At 42.6% G+C, this 23,396-nt stretch overlaps 1 protein-coding gene across 3 annotated transcripts in view; it reads left to right on the forward strand.

The window, feature by feature from the left end:
* tmco3 (transmembrane and coiled-coil domains 3) overlaps nucleotides 1-23,396 on the forward strand; it is a 67,904-nt gene that overhangs the window by 39,977 nt on the left and 4,531 nt on the right. For all 3 annotated transcript variants that reach the window (XM_060833333.1, XM_060833335.1, XM_060833334.1), the window contains 2 exons: nucleotides 4,089-4,239; nucleotides 7,105-7,184. In XM_060833333.1, coding sequence (XP_060689316.1) covers nucleotides 4,089-4,239; nucleotides 7,105-7,184 — 231 coding nt within the window. The remainder of the gene's footprint in view (nucleotides 1-4,088; nucleotides 4,240-7,104; nucleotides 7,185-23,396) is intronic.

Genomic DNA, 23,396 nt, shown 5'->3' on the forward strand with positions numbered 1-23,396 from the left:
TGCTGCCTGACCTGCTGTGCTTTTCCAGCAGCGCACACTCAACTCTAATCTCCAGCATCTGCAGTCCTCACTTTCACTTCTACGTAACATTGCCTAGTGAAGGTGTAAGACAGCAAAACCAGAAAGTGGTCTGACAGTCACCAACTTAGATGTCCCTCAAGCTGTAAAAGATCTACTTGAGAATGGTCAGAAATGAGGTGACTAACAAAAGGAGGCATTTTCATAAATATCCCATCTTTAAGAATGTTGGACTGCAGTAGGATTGCAATAGAAGGCTTTACTATTTCTAACAAAAGGATGTAATAGATCCTCAATATCATCCAACACAGAGCAGTTCACTTGATCAGTACTCCCTATCACAGGACTTCATAAACACTGCTAGCGTAGCTCAGCTGACAAATAAATTCCTGCCTCATGGCTTTTAGCACCAAAAATTACCATTAGCTCTGAGTTTTCATCGTGTCTCACAGTCCTAACATATACATCTATCCATGTTCCATTATTTTTGGATCAGAATCCTGGGTTTCTTCACACATACTTACTTGAGCACCATACACTGAGGACTGTAGTGGTTTAAGGAGAGAGTTCGCCACCACTTCCACGGGTATAATAGGATGGAAAATAATACCATCACCTTTATTTCAAGGATGGAGAGAAAAACAGGCTGCCTCCTTGAACAAATAGGTAACATGCTTGTAATATGACAGTCACTTTGGAAAAAGAGTATTTTTTTGTAATTTCTTTTGTAGTTAATGGCACATTTACTGTGACCTCAATATATTGACAGACATTCTTGGTTGGGGGGAGAGGAGGTTGGACGGCAGCAAGTCGAGGAGGAATGTGCTGTTTACATTTTTTAAAGGTGTCCCTTCATTCTGAACTATTGACTTTGTTTGCTTCTTCTGGATTCAGAAAAGTGGATTGGCCTGAGAGGGGAAAAGAAAACAAATCCCATTCTGGAGGTGGGATTGTCTGAGGGGCTGTGTAAACCGGGATGAGGTGGGAGAGTATGAGGGCTGTGTGAACCGGGATGAGGTGGGAATGTCTGAGGGGCTGTGTGAACCGGGATGAGGTGGGAATGTCTGAAGCGGGATGAGGTGGGAATGTCTGAACCGGGATGAGGTGGGATTGTCTGAGGGGCTGTGTGAACCGGGATGAGGGGCTGTGTGAACCGGGATGAGGGGCTGTGTGAACCGGGATGAGGTGGGAGTATCTGAACCGGGATGAGGTGGGAGTGTCTGAGGGCTGTGTGAACCGGGATGAGGTGGGAGTATCTGAACCGGGATGAGGTGGGAGTGTCTGAGGGCTGTGTGAACCGGGATGAGGTGGGAGAGTATGAGGGGCTGTGTGAACCGGGATGAGGTGGGAGAGTATGAGGGGCTGTGTGAACCGGGATGAGGTGGGAGAGTATATGGGGTTGTGTGAACCGGGATGAGGTGGGAGAGTATATGGGGTTGTGTGAACCGGGATGAGGTGGGAGAGTATGAGGGGCGGTGGGAATGTCTGAGGGGCTGTGTGAACCGGGATGAGGTGGGAGTGTGTGATTGCTGTTTCCTGCAATTGATAAAAATGTTGACAGATGTAAAACTAACAATATGAATGAAAATTTGTGTAAACTGTATCTTCCTTTCCCATCTCTTCCACAAACGTAGATTTAAAAGCTTTACCAAATTGGAAGAAATCTTGCCAAGTTGTATGCCTATTTTAAATTCCCTCGTGAGGGCAAATATCCTCTCAAACTAGGGAGACAATGGCGTAGTAGTATTATCACAAGACTGTTAGTTCAGGAACTCAGCTAATGTTCTTGGGACCTGGCTTCAAGTACTACCAAGGCAGATAGTGGAATTTGAATTCAATTACGAATCTAGAATTAAGGGCCTAATAATCATGAAACCATTGTCGATTGTTGGAAGAATCCATCTGGTTCACTAATATCCTCTAGGGAAGAAAATCTGTTTTTCCTATCTGGTCTGGCCTACATGTGACTCCAGACCCATAGCAATGTGATTGACACTTAACCGTCCTCTGGGCAATTAGGGGTGGGCCAATAAATGCTGCCTAGCCAGAAACACCCACCTCTCATGAGTGAAGTTGAAAAAAAAGTATCCACCCAATTAAGCTCATTTCAGAAACCTATGTTTCAACAAGACCACCTTTCAGTCTTTCTAAAACCAATGAGTATTAGCTCAACCATTCCTCAACAAAATCCCCTCACACCAGGAATCAACTCAGTGAACCTTAACTGAACTGCTTTCAATACAACTATGCTGTAATCTCATTAGTTTGGACTGAAGACCTTACTGAATTTCAGATTTTTCCAGATTATAAAATAGCGATGGAATATCTAACCATAAAGTGGGAACAGGATTTAAAACTATATCCTTCTGACATAAAGCAGCATCTATCCAAAAGCTGAAACTTCTGTGTTTCCTAAGTGATGCACTGTACTAAAATGCCAACTGGTGTACTTTCAACTTCTACTATGATAGGATAGGGACTGGAGGTACTATCACACACGGTATCCCTCACCAATACTCAGTTCCCAGAGTTTACAGATTATCTGGCAATTAACTGTTTATTACTATTGCTGCCTCAAAGCTGTGCTTCTGTCGGATGCTGCTGGGAAAATACGCCATTGACTGTCTGAACGTGTGAGTGAACAAATGCTGTCCACTTGTCCTAGGGGATAGCTTTGCCTGTCCTACCTAAGATCACCACTATCTCAATTTATTGGCAACTTAATTCTTCCAAGCAAGTGGAGATGATCTTTGCCATATTTGCTCATTGTGGCATAAGGAAGGTCACGGCAGTAAACTTTCTGGGAGTGTTTGACAATTCATCTTCCCAGTTGAGCCATGCAAACAAAATTTATAATCACCGCATGTTATGTAGAAAATTTTAGTCTTAGTTTCTGGGTGAAATCTGGGAGAGTATGTAGGTCATTACTTATTATTTAAACCTGATTGTAATGTAAGATGTCACAGGTGAACTATTGGTTGGAGTGCTGCTAGTCCTACTGGAAAGGTTTTAAACAACTGGTATTCCTGGATTTCAGGAGTTCTTGATTTTTTTTCATGAGATGTAGGTATTTTTGGCTCGGTGTTGTTGCCCATTCCTAATTATCTTGGAAGCAAGTTGCCTTCTCAAACCACTGCAGGTCAGTGTGGTGTACGTTCTGTTAGGAAGGAAATTCCAGGTTTTGATCCAGCAACAATGAAGGAGCAGTGATATCACTCCAAGTGACGGTAGAATATGGCATGGAGAAGAACTTGCTGATTGTGCTACTTGTAGGAGATGGTATTCCCGTGTATCTGTTGTCCTTCTCTTCTGAGTGGAAGGTGCTGTTGAAGGAGTCTTGTATATTTGTGAACTTTTAAGGTGATGTATAGATTACCAATCAAGTGGACTGCTTTGTCCTGAATGGTATTGAATTGTCTGAACAATTGGAGTGGCACGCATCTAGGCAGCTTCTGGCCAAAAGAAATGGCAATGTACACCCATCTAGATGATGCCTGTTTACACATTAAATTCTGCACTCTTGTCAATAAATTATACATTTTTCTATAATCAGCAGCATCCATACTCCACAAACTGATCATTTCTAGAGCGTGACTATTAATGTCCTTCATCTGTCAGTCATATTTGGTGTTGCATTTAATACCAATCTGAAAATGTGTTGCTGGAAAAGCGCAGCAGGTCAGGCAGCATCCAAGGAGCAGGAGAATCGACGTTTCGGACATGAGCCCTTCTTCAGGACTTTCCTGAACATTTTCAGCTCTGATCTCCAGCATTTGCAGTCCTCACTTTCTCCTTTAATACCAATCTGTCAAGAATTAAGTTAAATGCTCGGTTGAGATTCATTAGATAAAAATAGTGTTGCCTTTAACAGAATAACATGAATAATTATTTAGCATCAACACAAATACTGGGGGAATAACTACCTTGAGTATGAGTTGTTTACATCAGTGCAGCGATTCCAATTTTTATTCTATTCATCATTTGTGATTGTAGTACTGACTTTAATGTGTATTTAGATCATCTTTTTGCAGTGTTCATGGTTTGTTAATTTTATTTTTGTGTTTTCACAGGCGACTGAGATGTTAGATGTCTCCATGGAGCTGGGTTGTTTCTTGGCTGGGGCATTGATTTCATCACAAGGCCACGTTGCTACGGAGGAAGTTATGTTGTGCATGGAGCCCATACGGGATTTTCTGGCTATCATTTTCTTCACTTCAATTGGTAATTAAAAGTTTGAAGCTGCTGGAGAATTGTTTCTTGTACGAATAAGGTTTATGCATTATATCTCGAGGAAATAAATTATATGGGAATTTAAGGAATGTTCCAGTCCTTACAAAAGTGGACCCAATAAAGACAGCATTTTGGAAATTTCTTATCAGCCAGAGTAACTTCATTGATACAAATATTAACTCCCATTAAGCTGGGCATTTAGATAAAACTATAAATTAATACGACTACAACATGAACTGGGTTTACCTTTGCCTTAGATTTCTTAAGCCTGAATATTTGCTTCCTTGGGATCAGTGTCTACAGCAAAATAATTTTTTCCCAAAATAAGTTCACATTTTTCGCTCTTATAATGTCATATTTTTGTCCATCCCATGTTGCATTGAGAAGGTGACATTGGACTGTTCCTTGAACGACTCTACCCTGTATGCCAATGGCATTGCTTAATTATGTTAGGCCGGGAGTTTCAAAGTAGTAACAGTGGTGTACTTTCAAATTAGAATAATTAGCCCAATGGCACAGACGTCAGTTATATAAAGTGCTTTTGTCTTGATTTATTTTGAGTGTTTGAGCACTATTGTGGCTGTATCAAATCCAAACAAGTGTTGAGTATGGCATCATCTTTGGACCATGTAAGTGTTAGAGATACTTTGCCGTGTATCCAAACTTTATCTTGTTCCCATGGTCACTGATAATCCGTGTTTCTGGTGTTGATTCTGCCATTACAGTGAAGTAGAAGATTGAAGGAAGGCAAGTAGATTTTTTTCTTGTTGAAGATGGTCCTTAACTAGCTCTTAAGAAATGCAAGTATTAGCTTCTTCCAGTCATTATAAACTGGATTCTGTTATACATTCAGAGTTGCTCCGCACAGAAAGAGATCCTTTGGTCCAATTCATCCATGCTGACTGGAGACACTAAATTAATTTAGTCTGATCTCCCAGCATTTGGCCTATATCCCTCTAAGTCCTTCCTATTCATGTACAGATCCAGATTTGTTTTAAATATTGTAATTGTACCAACCCACAACACTTATTCTGGCATTTCATTCCATATACACAGCATCCTCTGCAAGAAAGAGTTTTCCCTTCGATCCCTTTAAACTCTTACCCCTCCTCACCTTAAATCTATGGCTCGTAGTTTTGAACTCCCCTACCTCGTGGCTATTTACCCAATTCGTGCCCTCATGATTTTATGAGCATCTGTAAGGTCGCCCCTCAGCATCCCAAGCTCTAGGGCAATTCACCCCAGCCTATTCAGCCTCTCCCCGTGGATCAAGCCATCCAACCCCAGCAACATCCTTGTAAATCTTTTCTGAACCCTTTCACGTTTAACAACATTTTTCCTATAGCAGGGAGACCAGAGTTGAATGTAGAATTCCAAAATTGTTCTAACCAATGTCCTATCCAGCTGCAAAATGACCTCCCAACTCCTATACTCAATACATTGTCCAATAAAGGAAAGTATACCAAACACCTTCACTACCCTGTTTACCTGCAACTCCACTTTTAAGGAGCTATGAACCTGCACCCCAAGTTCTCTGTGTTCAGCAGTGCTCCCCAGACCCTATCATTAAGTGTCTTAGTCCTACCCTGACCTGCCTTACCAATGCAGCACCTCACATTGAAATTAAACTCAACTCCTTGACCCATTGACCTGATCTAGGTCCTATTGTAGACTGAGATAACCTTGGCTGTTCACTATGCCACCAACTTTGGTGTCATAAACTAGCACGAGCTTTCTCATTATTGGGTGTGTTTCCCAGTGAACAGTTCCTCTTTATGACCAAGGGAAAGTTATTGTTGAAACAGCTGAAAATGGTGTGGTGGGAGATGCATCCCTGATGAGTCTCTCCAGCGAAGTCTGGCCTGCTCTCAGATCACCGTTTCTTCACATGTTCAATTTGACCAGTTAAAAAGGTTATCCCTTGGCCCTTATTGACTTTTGATTTTTTTTGGACTTTAGAATGTTGCATTGGTACCAAGGTAGTTACATCTCTATACCCTGTATCATTTAGCCCACCATCCATGTCTTCAATCAAAACCCTGGTGGGTCAGAAGCTGAGTGTTTCTTGTGGAACCTACATTGAGTGTTGAGTAGGTGCCATTTGACAGGACCATGATCCATCCATCCTTCAGTATTCAGCTAATGGCAAGAGGTTCATATATCAATAATTGGCAAGTTCGATATATTTTTGAAATTGCTCCTCCACCATTTAAACTCGTCAAGTTTATGCAACTTGTACCTATAATTACATTTTGTAAGTCTGAAATTGTTGTCGTGAAAAAGTGCACTTTTCCTATCAAAGTCCAGTGTAACTGTTCTGGAGTTCACTGTCCAAAACTGAGCACAGTGCTCCAGATGGGGTCAAAGGTTTGCTTCCTTGCTTGCATAACTTCTTCACTTTTGTACTCCAGTGCCATTTAAATACAGTTAAGCATTGACCTGTCTTGTCTTTTTGGAACTTTGTTTTCCTTGTGAATCAGGTTTTAGTAATTTTCTGGATAACATTTTATAACTTAAATTAGAATAACACAGTCCAGATCACACTGAGTCAGCAGTGAGGTAGTTAACTATCCACAAATGATAATGTGGATTGCTTACGAAGGACATAGAAGTTGTTAGCTCATAAAGAACAAAGAACATTACAGCATAGGAACAGGCCCTTCGGCCTTCCAGGCCTGCACCAATCCAGATCCCCTATCTAAACCTGTTGCCTATTTTCCAAGGATCTGTATCCCTTTGCTCCCTATAAGATGATGGGCAAATGAGTCTCCGTGATAACAGGAGCCTAATATGAGCTGACTTTACTATTTACTGTGTTTTAAGGAATGGTAATTATTATTCCTTTGCCCTTTACAGGTCTTCATGTTTTCCCAACATTTGTGCTTTATGAGCTGACAGTCCTCATGTGCCTTACACTGGCGGTTGTGGTGTCCAAGGTAATGTGCTTACTGTCACTTTTGAGGAAGGAAGGCGCTATAGTTCTGAAATGTTGACTGACTGATTTCTGTTTCTCCAGAGTGGGAATGACCCACTGAGTATTTCCAGCTTCTCGTTTGGACTTCTAGCGCCCAAAGTACTTAGCTCTTTTTTTTTTCAAGTTTGTTTTTGAAGTAAAGAAGGATGGAAATTGCAAAGGCACAACCATTAAGTTTGTAAACTTCCTTAGAATTGGTACCAGAGGACTGGAGAATTACCCTTGTTCAAAAATGGTTTATGAGATCCCAGCAAATACAGCCCAGTCAGTTTGAGGCCGTGGTGATGGGAAAATGTCTAAGATCAGAATTTCAGGAAACTGTTAATGAACAGTTTCCAGAACAAATGAAGGTTTTTTTTAAAAAAAGCATGGAATTGTAGGACAAAGCTATTTATGCCTCTATGCATTGGAATTTAGAAGAATGTGAGGTCCTATTATTAAAATATAAGATTCTGAGGGAACTGACAGAGTAGATAGTGAGAGGATATTCCTCCTCCGATGCAGAATTTAAAACTGTGTGTGTGGTGTAGTTTAAAAATTGTGTCTCCCATTTAAGACTCAGATGAGGAAGAATTTCTTCTCCGAGTTGTTGACTTTTATAAATTTCTCTGACAGCAGGGAAGATTGGGCCGTTAGATATAATCAGTTCTGAGATAGTTCTTTGGTCTATAAAAGAGAAAACAGAAAAATTGTATTTAAGTCCGAGTCGCAACAGTCATAAACTTTATTGAATGACAAAGCAGGGTTGACAGATCAAATAGCTTACTTCTCCTATTTCTTATGTTTAGTTCACTTGAGCTTTTTGATAAGGTGTGTTGATGAGGGTAATGCTGTTTGATGTGGGCTTCCAAAAAACGTTAAAGTACCACCTAACAGATTTGAGTAAAGTTAAAGCTCATGGAATAATTAGAAAAATAAATGTAAAAGAAGTTGATTGAATAACAGGAAGCAGAAGAGTGGTGAGTGTTGTTTCTCAGACTGGATGAGGGTTTATGGGGCAGATCTACAAATGATGTTAGGATACCTGGTTTTGCCATGATTCACTTTGGAAAGTGCACTGATACTCGAGCCCCACAACTGTTGGGGCCATCACAAAATTCACAAATTCAAGCAAGTTACTCAATGTCCCTAAATGTATCTGTCTGACAGACTCATGTTAGCAGGAAACATTGACGAGGTTTTGGTTCTTCCCAGGCACTGCAATTTGTTAAAATAAGTCATTCTAACCAAAGGCAAGCACAAATATGAATTATCAACCCTATAACTCTACTAACTGAATCCCTACCCGCTTTCCGCAAAGACCGTTCCCTCCACAACCACCTGGCCAGGTCCATGCCCCCTAATAAGCCGCCCTTCCCCTGCCACCGCAGGGATTGCAAACCTTGCACCCACACCTCCATCCAAGGCCCTAAATAAACCTTCGACATCCATCAGAGTTTCACCTGCACCTTCACACATATCATTTAATGTATCCGTTGCTCCTGATGCGGTCTCCTCTACATTGGGGAGACTGGACACCTTCTCGCAGAGTGCTTTAGAGAACATCTCTGGGACACCCGCACCAATCAACCTCACTTGCCTGTGGCTGAACGTTTTAATGAAGTCCTGGGCCGCCGCCTTCGCCGCTCCCTCACCACCCGACACCTGGAGGAAGATCGCCTCGTCTTTCGCCTCAGAACACTTCAACCCCAGGGCATCGATGTGGACTTCACCAGTTTCCTCATTTTCCCTTTCCCCCACCTTACTCCAGTTCCATCCTCCCAGCTCAGCACCGCCCTCATGACCTGTCCTACCTGCCAATCTACCCTCCCACCTATCCGCTCCATGCTCCTCTCTGACCTATCACCTTTATCCTCACCAACTGTTGCACTCTACCTTCTCCCCAGCCACCCCCCACCTCCCATTTATCACTTCACCCCCTGAGTCTCCCAGCCTCATTCTTGATGAAGGGCTCTGCCTGAAACGTCGATTCTCCTGCTCCTCGGTGCTGTGCTTTTCCAGCAACAGACTCTCGACTCTGATCCCCAGCATCTGCAGACCTCACTCTATCTCCCAACTGAAGCTGTAGTCCCTCTTCGTCCTCTACACGCAGAGACAGACAAACAAAACAAAGGTGTTCTGAGTAGAGGGAAAAAAACCAGAAAAACGCAGTTTGATACTACTAGTCCACAGGATTCGATGAGGTCATTTTGCTTCTTCCAAGACCTTCTGATCTCCAGTCACCTTCTATCCAGATTCTTTCAGTTCTTTGCGAAAGATATGGCATAATTGACGCATTAATTATTCAGACTTTGAGTCGCTGCTGAGAAGCAGCAGCTTATAGCAAACGGTGGGAGAATAGCTGGCCATCTTCCAGATTTTGGTTACTTCACTGCAGAGACAGAGACTTTCTCTGTTGCAGTCTGGAGGCTGAATGTAGAACTTGTGTACAGAGTACAGGCTCAAACTATGCAAATTAAACAAAATATGGAGTATGGTGAATTGTGAGGAGGCTAGTGAACTTTAAAAGGACATGGGTTTATAGAATGGGTTGACAGTTGAACTTTAATGCAGCATAGTGTGAAGTGATTAATAATAGTGGGAAGAACATGAAGAGACCATATAAAATAAAGGGTATAATTCTAAAGGGATTACAGGAACAGAACGACTGTGTAAATATGCACAAATTATTGCAGGCAGCAGTAGTGGCTTGAAAGCGTGATTTATTTTTTAAAATTGTATGGAGACCTGGGCTTTACAAACAGGAGCATTGAGTACAAAACGTCAAATCTCCTGCTCCTTGGATGCTGCCTGACCTGCTGCGCTTTAGCCAACAGCACGTTTTCGGCTCTGATCTCCAGCATCTGCAGACCTCACTTTTTACACATTGAGTACAAAAGTAAGGTAGTTATGGTGTTAACCCGTATGAAACATTAGTTTGTAGCAACGGGCTGAAAAATGTGTTGCTGGAAAAGTGCAGCAGGTCAGGCAGCATCCAAGGAGCAGGAGAATCAACGTTTCGGGCATAAGCCCTTTTCCAGCAGCACATTTTTCAGCTCTGATCTGCAGCATCTGCAGTCCTCACTTTCTCCTTTTTGTAGCAATGGGTCCAGTTCAGGCAACACACACCGAGGGGGGTGTGAATAGTATAAGAGAGAGTGCAGAAAAGTAATGATGAGAATGATTCCAGGGAAGAGGGACTTTAGTTATGTAGATAGATTGGAATAATCGTGAACTGTTCTCCTTGGAGAAGGGAAGGTTGAGAGGAGATTTGATAGAAGTTCTTAAAAGTCCTGAATAGCGTAGATAGGGAGAAAGTTTTCTCATTGACGGAAGGATTGGGAAACAGGGCACAGAGTAAAGGTAATTGGCTAAAGAGACACTTGCAGCATGAGGAGGAATATCTTTGTGCTGCAACTATTTAGGTGATCTGGAATGTCCTGGTTCACTGTGTGGTGGAGGAAAACTTAGTTGTGCTTTTCAAAAGACATTTAGCTCATTATTGGTAGAAGAAAAATTTGCAAGGCTTTCGGGTGTGGGGGGGTTGTGGAAGGGGGGAACATGTACTGGAATGGGGTTTGGTGAATTGCTCTTGTAGAGTGAGCCTGGGTACAAAGGTCTGGATAGCTGCTTGTCTGTAACTATTCAATGAAGGGAATACTGCAAATATCCAGCAGGTCAGAAAGCAACCGTAGAGAGAAAAACAGTTACATTTCAGGTCAATGAATTCATCAGAACTGTTATGATGGATGCTCATTAACCTGAAACAGCAATTGCTTTTCTCCACAGATATTACCTGGGTTTTACCAGCAGTTGACATTTACTTCAGATTTTCAGTGTTTGCATTATTTTGTTTTTTTAGTATTGTGATTTGAAACTTCTCCTTTTATGTGCATGTGTGGCAATATTTCTGCTGTGTCTCACTTTTGAACAGAGAGCTCACTTCATGTGGGCTCAGACAGTCAACCATCTAGCCTGGATTTGAAGCTAGATACTGCATTGTGTGACCCAATGAATCAGCAATGTTCTGCACAAAATATCGACACAAACTTGTGGTGTTACAATTTTTTATGGAGGTAATCATATGGAGGAGTCATCTCCTCTCAAGATTGCAAGCTGTACTTATATAAGTGAAATCTACAGGTTGTTCCGCTATAGCAAGTGTTTTGGCTGTAATGTGATTAATGAATTGTGGACACTGTTTGGATAACGCAAGCTTTCTACTGAATGGATATAGCGATTTCCTATTAGCGATCTTCTGTTCAATTTTCTTCAGTGGTTTTCTATAGCGTGAGGATGTAGAAGGACACAATTGCTGCATTATAGCAGAATGACCTATTCAAGGAGAGTACAGGATGGGAGGTTGGGGAGAGCATTGGAAGATTCGAGGCTGTAAACAGGAAAGAGAATTTCAGCAATTGATGGTCTTAAGTGGATAAAGCAGTGGTATTATCTTCCAACCTAACTGCCTGATCAATTCAGAGAATAGTACTGCACTGTCCAGTCCATCAGATATGTACACTTCTGAAGAACTGTCCAGTTCGTCCTGCTCTTTGTCATCTCCCTACACTGTTCTTATCGTTAGAAACACTTATTATATCTGAACTCTGCAGATTTTTGAGTACTCTATCAATTCCCCTCTGTTCCTGTGCAGAATAATCTGAGTTTCTCCAGTCTGTTCTGCTGTCCTATGACCCTAGTACTATTCTAACAAATCTCTACTCTATCCTAGAATTTGACTTCCATCCTTAAGTGGTGGTGCTTTCCACTTGGCCACAATACTCCAGCCTAGGCTGAACTTACCTTTGGTAAACATTTAGTGCAACTTGCTGGCTCTTCGTACTTTGTGCTTCTCTCTGTAAAGCTCAGGATCCTGTCTGCTTCATGGCCTACCTTGCCACCTTCAAAGATTTGTGCATATGCAATCCATGTTTCTCTGGTCTTTAGCCATCTTTAAACCTGTATGATCTATCGTCAATTGTTGCTAATTCCTACACCTTTTCACCAACAAGTTGCCAGGTAGGCATTGTTGGCATATATTAGTGATCCTGTCCCTGCCATAAGGGAAAGCAGGATCGAAATTTGAGTTAGGAATATGTATTTAAGGACCACAAGGAGCTGGAATGTGACACTTTACTAAAAGGGGTTTATTTGGGATTTTTAAGGGGATGTGATTACTTGAAATGGTTTAAAGGGGATCCAAAATGGCGGTGATCTGAGAGGACTGCTTTGCTGAGCTCTGCATCTCAGTTCAGGCAAAGTAGCACTCTCACCTCCCCATTTAAATCATAACTTCATCTTTAAAGAGTTTCTGAGCCTGTATATCCTGTACAATTTCTTTTACAAAGTTTGCTTTCTCAATGAAACACAACTAAAGGTTGCCCCAGGGAGTCCTAATACACGGGACACTCGCCTCCGAATCTGACACCTCCGCTTCCGCAGCTGCAACTCCTTCCTGTAGTCCCTCGGAGTTATTCTGTCACCAGGCCCTGGCTGCAGAGTTTCCAAAGCAGCAAGAGATGATCAAGGCGTTCTGATCAAAGAGGAGTTCTGTACCAGGCTGGACCTGATCTCAGCCATGCCCCAGAAACACAAGGAGCATCTGGACGGCCGAAGACGAAGAGCAGAAGAAGTTGAAAGGAGGACCACTATCTCTGAGACTAAGATCGATTCTGCAAAAGAAAGAATTTGAATACTGGAGTAACAGGTACTTACCTTGCAGGAGCAGGTCGACGACCTCCACAATAGAGACATCTGCGTTGTGGGGCTGCTGGAGGGGGAAGGAGGTTTTCTTCGAAAACTGGCTGCCTCGATTTCTGGGCCTGGAGGTTGCGTCCGACTGGGTTAAAGTGGAAAAGGCCCATAGAGTTGCTGTGCGCAGGTCTGGCTCAGAACAGCACCCTCGTGTGGTCCTAGTGTGACTCCCGAGCTATAAAGATAAAGTTATGGAAGCCTCCAGATTAAAAGGTAAAGATCCACAGGCTTTAATCTACCAAGGTTAAAAAATTATGTTCTTTCAGCACTTCTCTAAAACTGTACTCTGGAAAAGGAAGACCTTTTGATGAAGCCAAGAGAAGACTGAGAGACTTTAGCATTCAGTATTTCCTAAGGTACCCAGCAGTGATTTGCTTTATGTATGATGGATGTACGCATTCTTTTGACTCCCCAGAAAAAGTGAAATTTTTTGGACATGACAAAGTGGATTGGACAACTGAAAGGATGTGGACAATAGTCAGGGTGCTTGCTACTTTAGTCCAGTATCTATGGATCTTATGACAAGTCCATAGGCAATGTACAAGAGTGCCCACCTCTATTTTACATTTGGGACACATTGGAGATGTTCCTGCCTTAAATTTTGCCAATTGATGCGGTGCTATATGGGCCGTATGAAGTATCTTCAGCTGGATAGCCTGGGTTCTGTTACAGATGGTGATTCTTCTGGCGTTTTTCCAAATGTCATTCCACGTTTCTATAGCGATTTCTAGTCCCAAATCCTGATCCCATCTTTTAAGCAGATTGTCCATATCTCCCGATACTTCATCTAGTAAATGATAAATAGTACTGACAGAAGGTACCCCCATTGGTCGTAGTACTCTACACTCTATCTGATTTATAAAGACTCTCTAATAACGTAGTCGTCTTCTGTACATAATCTCGAATTTGGAAGTATCGAAAGAGGTCTCCATTAGGTAATCCGAATTTCTGACGCAGCTGTTCAAAAGACATCAGGACCCCTTCTTTAAATAGGTCCCCTAAACAGGAGATACCCCTGGATCTCCAGAGTTTAAAAGTGGCATCTGTAAACCCCGGTTGAAATCCCCATGCTCCCATTATCGGAGCATAGGGGGATGTTTTATGTAAATTACCCTCATTTTGCCGCATTATATTCCAAGCTTTAATTGTGTTTAGTATCATAGGGTTTTTACAGTGATCCGTAATGATTTTCCTCTTGTCTGAAAATAAAAGGTTAATAAGTGGGCATTTTACTTGAGAAGCTTCGATGTCCAGCCAGATTGATTGTGGATCAGACAAGACCCAATCAGCTATGTAACTTAATAGGAACTTAACTAATATTTCCTAAAGTCTGGGAAGTCCAATCCTCCCCTTGCCTGTGGAAGCTGTAGCTTCTTCAGCTTAATGAGGGGCCGTCAATGATTCCAGATAAAGGAACTCGACCAGCCATATAATTTACGTAGTGCCAGTCTCGGCAGCATCACCGGGAGCATTCTCATAGGATATAGGAGACGGGGCAGAGCATTCATTTTAATTAGTGCTATTCTACCCAACCAGGAAATTGGAAGGTCTCCCCATCGCTGGAGGTCCTGCCTTATCCTTTCCAGTAAATGCACAAAGTTCGCCTTATACAACTGACCAAATACTGGAGTAGTAAAAATGCCTAAATATAAGAAACCCTCCAGGGACCATCGAAAGGGAAAGTGGGATCCATCCACTAAGTGGGGTATCATAGCAAGGCCACCCATTGACATAGCCTCCGATTTTGAGAAATTAATTTTATAGCCTGAGAACGCACTAAATGTATTAATAACTTGGATTAAGCAAGGCACGGACATCAGAGGATTACTGAGGAATAGGAGAACATCATCTGCATAAAGGGGAATTTTATGCTTATTTGTACCAATCCTCGGGGCCGTTATATTCGGATCAGCCCATATAGCTTCTGCTAGTGGTTCAATTATTAGCGTAAATAACAATGGCGAGAGAGGACATCCCTGACGGCAGCCCCTATCCACACTGAAGCTATCCGAACCTAATCCATTGGTAACCACAACTGCTTTTGGATCACGATACAATGTTGAGACCCATTTGGTAAACACCTTTCCAACGCCAAACCTTTCCAATGTGTAAAACAAATATGACCATGCAACCCTATCGAATGCCTTTTCTGCATCTAATGGGACTACCACTCCTGGTATCTTTCCTTGATGGCAGGCTTGAATCATATTCAAAACCCTTCTAATGTTATTGGATGATCTACGGCCCTTAATAAACCCTGTCTGATCCACCTTTATGATATGTGGCAATACCCTTTCTAGTCTCAATGCTAACGTTTTAGAAAGGATTTTAAAATCTACATTTAGCAAGGATATTAGTCTGTATGACACGCAATCTTTTGGGTCTTTTCCTCTTTTAAGGATAAGAGAGATATTTGCCTCTTTCAATGAAGGCGGGAGACAGCCCTGACTGTATGAATAGTTATACATGTCCATAAGTGGGCCAGCCAATATTTCTGTAAATTCTTTATAGAATTCAGCTTGAAAGCCATCTGGGCCAGGTGCCTTACCACTCTGAAGTTGCCTGATTGCGTCAAGTATTTCTTAGACTGTTAAGGGAGCATTTAAGACCGATACCTGTTCCGGAGTTAGGTCCAGAAAGGTCAAATTTTTTAAAAAATGATTGCATCCTCCTAGTCCTGTCTTCACAATCCTGCGATTTATATAACTTGGAATAAAATTTTCTAAAGATTGCGTTAATCCTTTTATGATCATGAGTCAAAATACCCATGCTTTCCTTGATAGACGTGATAGTTTGAGGGGCCTTTTTTTCTTTGCAAGAACTGCTAAGTATCTACCCGGTTTGTCGCCACATTCGTATAATCTTTGTTTTGCAAATAATATTTCCCTCTTAGCTGTTTGGGTAAGCGTAGTGTTTAGAGCTGTCCTAAGGGCCGTAATCCTTTGCAGTTTAATAATAGAAGGTCTATCAGCGTATGCTGTTTCAGCTGCTTTTAAGCGGGCTTCAAGCAGACGCTGTTGTTCTCCCTTTAATTTTTTCTGGGTCACTGAGTAGGAGATGATTAAACCTTGTGCGTAAGCTTTGATGGTCTCCCACATCATTGATGGGTTGCTAGGTGTACCTAAATTAATTTCTAAAAAAGTTTTAAATTTTTGAGAGAAGTACTTTACAAATTTACTATCTTTCATCAGGAAGGGGTCCATACGCCAATGCTGAGGGGATGTCCCATTGTTCCTCGCCTTGATTTCCATATATACAGCAGTGTGATCGGAAATTGATATCCTACCTATTTTACAGGATGATATGGAATTTAAAAAAATCGAGGGGGCAAAAAACATATCAATTCTGGTATGACATTTATGTGGATTAGAGTAAAAAGAAAAATCTCTGCACTGTGGATGAAGACATCTCCATACATCTGCTAATCCTAATTCTTTGTTCAAATCCACCAATTGTCTAGATCTGGGAGATACTCCGGCAGCACTCTTGGGATCCTATCTATTTCCGGATCCATAATACAATTAAAGTCTCCCCCTATAATTGTATGACAGGCACCAAGAGCCATCAATTTTGAGAAGGCTTCCGTTATAAATTTAAAAGGATGTGCCAGGGGGGCAATACAAATTTAAGATCCCATATTCCTCTCTATTTATAAGGGCTTTAATCAGAATATATCGTCCAGATTCATCTTTTATCTGATTTAGGATTTTGAAAGGGAAATTCTTCCGAATAAGAATAACAACTCCCCTGCTTTTTGAGCTAAAAGAAGAAAAAAGGCCTGATCAAATCCACCCTGTCGTAATTTCAAGTGTTCTTTATCCAACAATTGTGTCTCCTGTAGGAGAACTATATCAACCCTTTCTTTCTTGAGATTTGATAATATTTTCTTCCTTTTGACTGGCGAATTACTCCCCTTGACATTCCAGGTGCACCACTTAACCGACTGATCAACCATAATCGTCCGTGCAAATCCGAGAACCCTCGGGAGGGGAAACTCTATCCTGAACAACCCGAGCATGGAGCATATAAAATTCACAAAAATAAAGGCTCTCTAATACACTCACAACAGTATAATAAAAAACTATTTCTAAATTTTAAAAAAGTATTTAAATGGAGATTTTCCCCCTTGTTCCCAGAGGGTATCGCTTACTTTCCAAAGGTCCATTGTATCCTCTCCCAACCAGTACCCCACTGTTGACCCAGGTGCTCCTCAATAGGATGAGGAAAATTCAAATATAATACAGAGCTAGAGTTAACAGTGAGCACCCCCCCCCCCCCCACACACACACACACACACACACACACACACACACCTGGATATATTTGGTAATGTTAATACCATGTATAAAACTATATAACTATAAAATTACAACCTCAACAAATAATAATTAAATATAGTAATACAAAATAACAAGGGAAAACAACTCCGCTCCTAAAGACAGAGGTAAAATAGAATAAGGTAACCACCTCCCCCCACCAACATAAACTAGACCCCCCGGCCTATATAGAATAATAAAAAAAAACCAAGGGGGGGGAGAAAATCGTTAAGTAGAGAACAAATAAATAAATCCCTCTCCCCACCCCCCCAAGATAATATTAAACAGTAAGGTAAAAAAAAAAGCAGGGGCATATAAACCAGAGTAGGGGGAAAGGCAAACCAACATCCATTATCTCTTACAATTCATCTAAGAGAGTCCAAAAATTCCTTAGCCTTTTCCGGCGATCCGAGGTTATACACTGATCCTTCATGGTTAAAGCGTAATGTCGCTGGGTAGCGTAAGGAATACTGAGTATTTAAGTCCCTTAAACACTTCTTCGCCTCATTGAATGCTTTCCTCTTTTGGACCAGAGCTGGGGAAAATTCCTGGAAAAACATGATCTTGCATCCTTTATAGATCATGGCTTGGGGATCTTTTCCAAGGGCTTGGGGATCTTTTCCAAGATTTCTAGAGGCTTCTAGGAGTATCTGCCTCTCCTTATTGCTCTGCAGCCAGAACAGGACCGGGCAGGGGCGCTGGTTTGAGCCGGGCCTGCGTATTACAACCTGGTAGGCCCATTCCACCTTTACCTGGCCTGATCCAGCATGCAGATTTAACAGCTGTGGAAGCCACTGTTCAAGGAACCTTGTAAGCTGGCCTTCCTCTTCACGTTCGGGAAGGCCCAGCAAATGAATATTTTTTCAACGACCTCGAGAATCGAGGTCGTCAATGTGATTCTCTAAGGTCCAGACTCTCTGTTCGAGAGTCCGGACCCAACCCACGGCCGATTGTGCCGTAGTTTCGGAGGTCGCGGCCTTTAGCTCCGCCCCTCCGACCCGGCACTCGATTTCCTTAATGTTTCGGTCGTGCTTTTGCAGCATGGCTGAGTGTGAGTCCCATCGATTTCGGGATTCTTCAATAAAAGCGTCGATCTTCGCATCCAGTTTGGAGATTATTTCCGCGAGGCTCGCCACCGTAAGTAAGTCCCCCAGGGCGGCTGCGGACGCCTCTGCTGCAGCTGGAGAAGGTGGGGGAGGGGTTCCTGCCTGATGAGAACTGCGGGCTCCTTTCCCCCTAGTCATTTTTACTGGGGATTAAATTGTTTAAATTCAATACTAAACAACTAATTACATTAAACAACTATTTTAAATGATTTGGTGAGTGTGGTGGGGGTGGGTGACCCACTTTGCCCAAGTCTTGAGAGGAGCACTGTAGACTCAGACTTGCTGGGTTGCCGCCATCTTGGATCCCCAGTTTGTCATTAAGGTATCATTATATGGAGAAGAGGATGGCATCCTGAATGTGTATTGTCCCCCGGCGCACTCTCTAAGATTTGACAGACGCACTCTCTAAGCTGATGGCTCTTACACTGTGGCAGCTTATTATTGGGGAGACTTTAATTGCCTTATGGACCCTGCGGTGGATAAAATACCGAGAGGCCCCTCAACACATTCTTCACAGTCTTAACAGCTGATAGACTTAGTACAGAATTTGGATTGGTGGATGTTTGGAGGTGTCTTTACGTTCTTTTCTAACTTGCACAAATTTCCGATCAGGATTGAATCTTTTTTCCTAACCCCTGGATTTGGTAACATCCTGTGTAACTGGAAATATCACTACCTCGGATCATGCTGCGGTTTATTTAGAGAGTGAGGTTAAGGGCAGTGTGGTAGACTCTCGACGTTGGCGAATGAATCCCTTTATTCTTAGGGATAGTAGGTTCATAGGATAATTTATTAACAAATTTAAGGTATTTTTATCCATCAACTCTGACATGGTCAGTATTTGGAAGATGGCTAAGGCTTATACCAGGGGGATAATCATTTCTTACTGTGCTAATCAGAAATGACAGAAAGGGGAACATCAACGCCCGCTTGAGGCGCAGTTAAAGACAGCTAAGAAGGTGAATTTTGATTAACCATCTTTAGTTAAGTTGCAGCAGGTTATGGCTCTTCGGTCCACTTTGAACTCTGTGCTTACACAGACAGCAAGGAAGAAACTCTCCTTTGCTAAACAGCTACTGTTTGAACATGATGACAAGCCAGGTAGGTACCTAGTGTATCTTGCTAGAAAGAATCTCCTCCCCCTCAGTCCATTGCTCCAATCGGGGATGGGAATAGGATGGTCACTTGTGACTCTGAAGTGATCAATGCAGCATTTCAGAAATTCTACCAGTCTGAGCATAGTCATAGAGATGCACAGCACGGAAACAGAACCTTCGGTCCAACCTGTCCATGCCGACCAGATATCCCAACCCAATCTAGTCCCACCTGCCAGCACCCGGCCCATATCCCTCCAAACCCTTCCTATTCGTATACCCATCCAAATGCCTCTTAAATGTTACAATTGTACCAGCCTCCACCACTTCCTCTAGCAGCTCATTCCATACACGTACCACCCTCTGCGTGAAAAAGTTGCCCCTTAGGTCTCTTTTATATCTTTCCCCTCTCACCCTAAACCTATGCCCTCTAGTTCTGGACTCCCCGTCCCCAAGGATAAATAGACAAAATCTTTTCCCATCTATGCCCCTCATAATTTTGTAAACCTCTATAAGGTCACCCCTCTTCCTCCAAAGCTCTAGTGTGGATGGATGGGCTAAAATGGAGTCTGTCTTTAAGAACTTGGATCTTCCAAGTTTCACTCCTGAACAAGTGTCTTTTCTAACACCCGTTTAACAGCACAGGAAGTGCAGGAGGCTGTCAAAGTGATGCAGAATGGGAAGGTGCCTGGCCCTGACAGTCTCCCCAGTGAGTTTTAGAAGGAATTTATAAGTATATTGATGGGACCAACTTTGGACATGTATAATGATTCATTCAGCCATGATGGTCTCCCACCATCCCTGAGAGAGACTAATATTTCTCCCCGTCTTAAGAAGGGGAAAACTCCAGAGGAATGTGCCCCTCAAAGGGCCATCTCACTTTTGAACTCTGATTTTAAAATTTTGTCCAAGGCTCTTGCGCTAAGATTGGAAACTGTGCGGCCTTCCACTGTTCGGGATGATCAGACTGGTTTTATAAAAGGCCATCGATCCTCCAATAACATCAGGAGATTGCTGAATATGATTCAAGCTTGTCAGCAGCATTTGGTTCAGGGATTAGTCTTAGACGCTGATAAAGCATTTGATTGGGTTGAGTGGCCATACCTCTCTTCTGTCCTTGAGCGATTTGGACTGGGAGAGGTTTTTATTAAGTGGGTGAAGGTCCTTTATGCTGATCCTCTGGCAGTGATTCTCACCAATGGTGTGAGGCCTAGCAATTTTGATATTTGTAGTGGCAGTTGGCAAAGTTGTCCCCTTTTGCCACTACTTTTCATGTTGGTGATGGAGCTGCTGGCAGAGGCTTGTAGGGACCCTAATATAGCTGCCCCAAAAGTAGGATCTAAGTTGCATAAGACTTTATTGTATGCAGATGATCTGTTTTTTCTTCATCAAATCCACAGGTTTCTATATCACACCTTCTACAGTGCATCAACTTATTTGGCTCCTTTTCGGGCTACAAGGTCAATTTCTTTAAATCGGAGGCTATGCCTGTGGGGTGTCTTAAGAGAATGTCTGAGGTGGAGGGTGAACTACAGTTCCCGTACAATGGTCCCAGGAGGGTTTTTCTGATTTAGGCATCTTTATTACTCCTGCCTTTGACTGTTTAAGGCCAGTTTTTCTCACTTGCTTGACAGGATTAAGCAAGATTTTCAGCAATGGTTTAGCACTTCCAATATTCTGGTTAGGCTGGGTATCTCTTATCAAAATGAATGTTCTCACCCATTTTCTCTATCCTATATGAAAGCTTCCTTTGATTTTCCCAAAGCAAAATGTACCAGAGACTTAATGGATGGTTTAGCTCTTTTATTTGGCGCCATGGGTGGCCTGTTACCATTTTGTTTAAATTACAGTTATCTCATGGACTGGGGGGGTGGATCTCCTGGATACTAGGAGATATCATAGAACATAGAAAAATACAGCACAGTGCAGGCCCTTCGGCCCTCGATGTTGCGCCGACCGAAGCCTACCTAACCTACACTAGCCCAATAACCTCCATATGCTTATCCAATGCCCGCTAAAATGACCATAAAGAGGGAGAGTCCACCACTGCTACTGGCAGGGCATTCCATGAACTCTCAACCCGCTGAGTAAATAATCTACCCCTAACATCTGACCTATACCTACCACCCCATAATTTAAAGCTGTGTCCCCTAGTAACAGCTGACTCCATTAGCGGAAAAAGGTTCTCACTGTCAACCCTATCTAAACCCCTAATCATCTTGTACACCTCTATCAAATCTCCCCTAAACCTTCTTTTCTCCAATGAGAACAGCCCCAAGTGCCTCAGCCTTTCCTCATACGATCTTCCTACCATGCCAGGCAACATCCTGGTAAACCTCCTCTGCACTCGTTCCAATGCCTCCACATCCTTCCTATAATATGGCGACCAAAACTGCACACAATACTCCAGATGAGGCCGCACCAGAGTCTTATACAACTGCAACATGACCTCAGGACTCCGGATCTCAATTCCTCTACCAATAAAACCCAGTACGCCATATGCCTTCTTCACGGCACTATTTACCTGGGTGGCAACTTTCAGAGATCTGTGTACATGAACACCAAGATCCCTCTGCTCATCCACACTACCAAGTAGCCTACCATTAGCCCAGTAATCCATCCTCTTGTTACTCCTACCAAAGTGAATGACTTCACACTTAGCTACATTGAACTCCATTTGCCACCTTTCTGCCCATCTCTGCAACTTATCTATATCCCGCTGTAACCTGCCACATCCTTCTTCGCTGTCCACAACTCCACCGACTTTCGTGTCATCCGCAAACTTGCTCACCCAGCCTTCAAGCCCCTCCTCTAGGTCATTTATAAAAATGGCAAACAGTAATGGTCCCAAAACAGATCCTTGCAGAACACCGCTAGTAACTGCACTCCAAGATGAACCTTTACCATCAACTACTACCCTCTGTCTCCTTCCAGCCAGCCAATTCCTAATCCAAACCTCTAATTCACTCTCAATGCCATACCTCCGTAGTTTTTGCATTAGCCTACCATGGGGTACCTTATCGAACGCCTTGCTAAAATCCATATACACCACATCTACTGCTTTACCCTCGTCCACTTCCTTGGTCACCTTCTCAAAGAACTCAATAAGGTTTGTGAGGCACGACCTGCCCTTCACAAAACCATGCTGACTATCCTTGATCACATTATTCCTATCCAGATGTTCATAAATCCTATCCCTTACAATTCTCTCTAAGACTTTGCCCACAACAGAAGTGAGACTCACTGGCCTATAGTTACTAGGGCTATCCCTACTCCCCGTCTTGAACAAGGGGACCACATTCGCTATCCTCCAGTCTTCTGGCACTATTCCCATAGACAACGACAACATAAAAATCAAGGCCAATGGCTCCGCTATCTCCTCCCTAGCTTCCCAGAGGATCCTAGGATAAATGCCATCAGGCTGAGGGGACTTATCTATTTTCATCCTTTCCAGTATTCCCCAGACCTCTTCCCTACATACCTCAAGGCCATCCATTCTAATCACTAGTGACTCAATATCAGTTAGGTTCTCTTCTATCATTTGTTAGTGATTGGGCCTGTAAAGATCTGGCATCAATGTGGTTAGATATTGAGGCTCCCAGACAAAATGTTCCCTTCTCAGTATTATTTTTTCTTGGATAAAATGAAAATGGTTGTGGAAAATTGCTGAAGTCCGATTGTTATTAATACTGTTGAGGTATGGAGGATAATGCAGCAGAGGGAGAGTAATATGTCCAAAATGTTATTTCTTATCCCATAGTGGGTATGCTGGGTTTTCAACAGGGGGTAAGGGATCCTGGATTTAAGCTTTGGGCAGCTAGGGAAAGCCCCTGTTTGGGCAGCTTATTTGAAGGTGAAATAATCTCCTTTGACCAAATAATCCGTAAATATGGTCTAGCTGGCAAAGACCTTTTCCACTTTTTCA

The sequence above is a fragment of the Hemiscyllium ocellatum genome, chromosome 12 (assembly GCF_020745735.1).
Source record: "Hemiscyllium ocellatum isolate sHemOce1 chromosome 12, sHemOce1.pat.X.cur, whole genome shotgun sequence".
In the NCBI taxonomy this organism is placed as follows: domain Eukaryota; kingdom Metazoa; phylum Chordata; class Chondrichthyes; order Orectolobiformes; family Hemiscylliidae; genus Hemiscyllium; species Hemiscyllium ocellatum.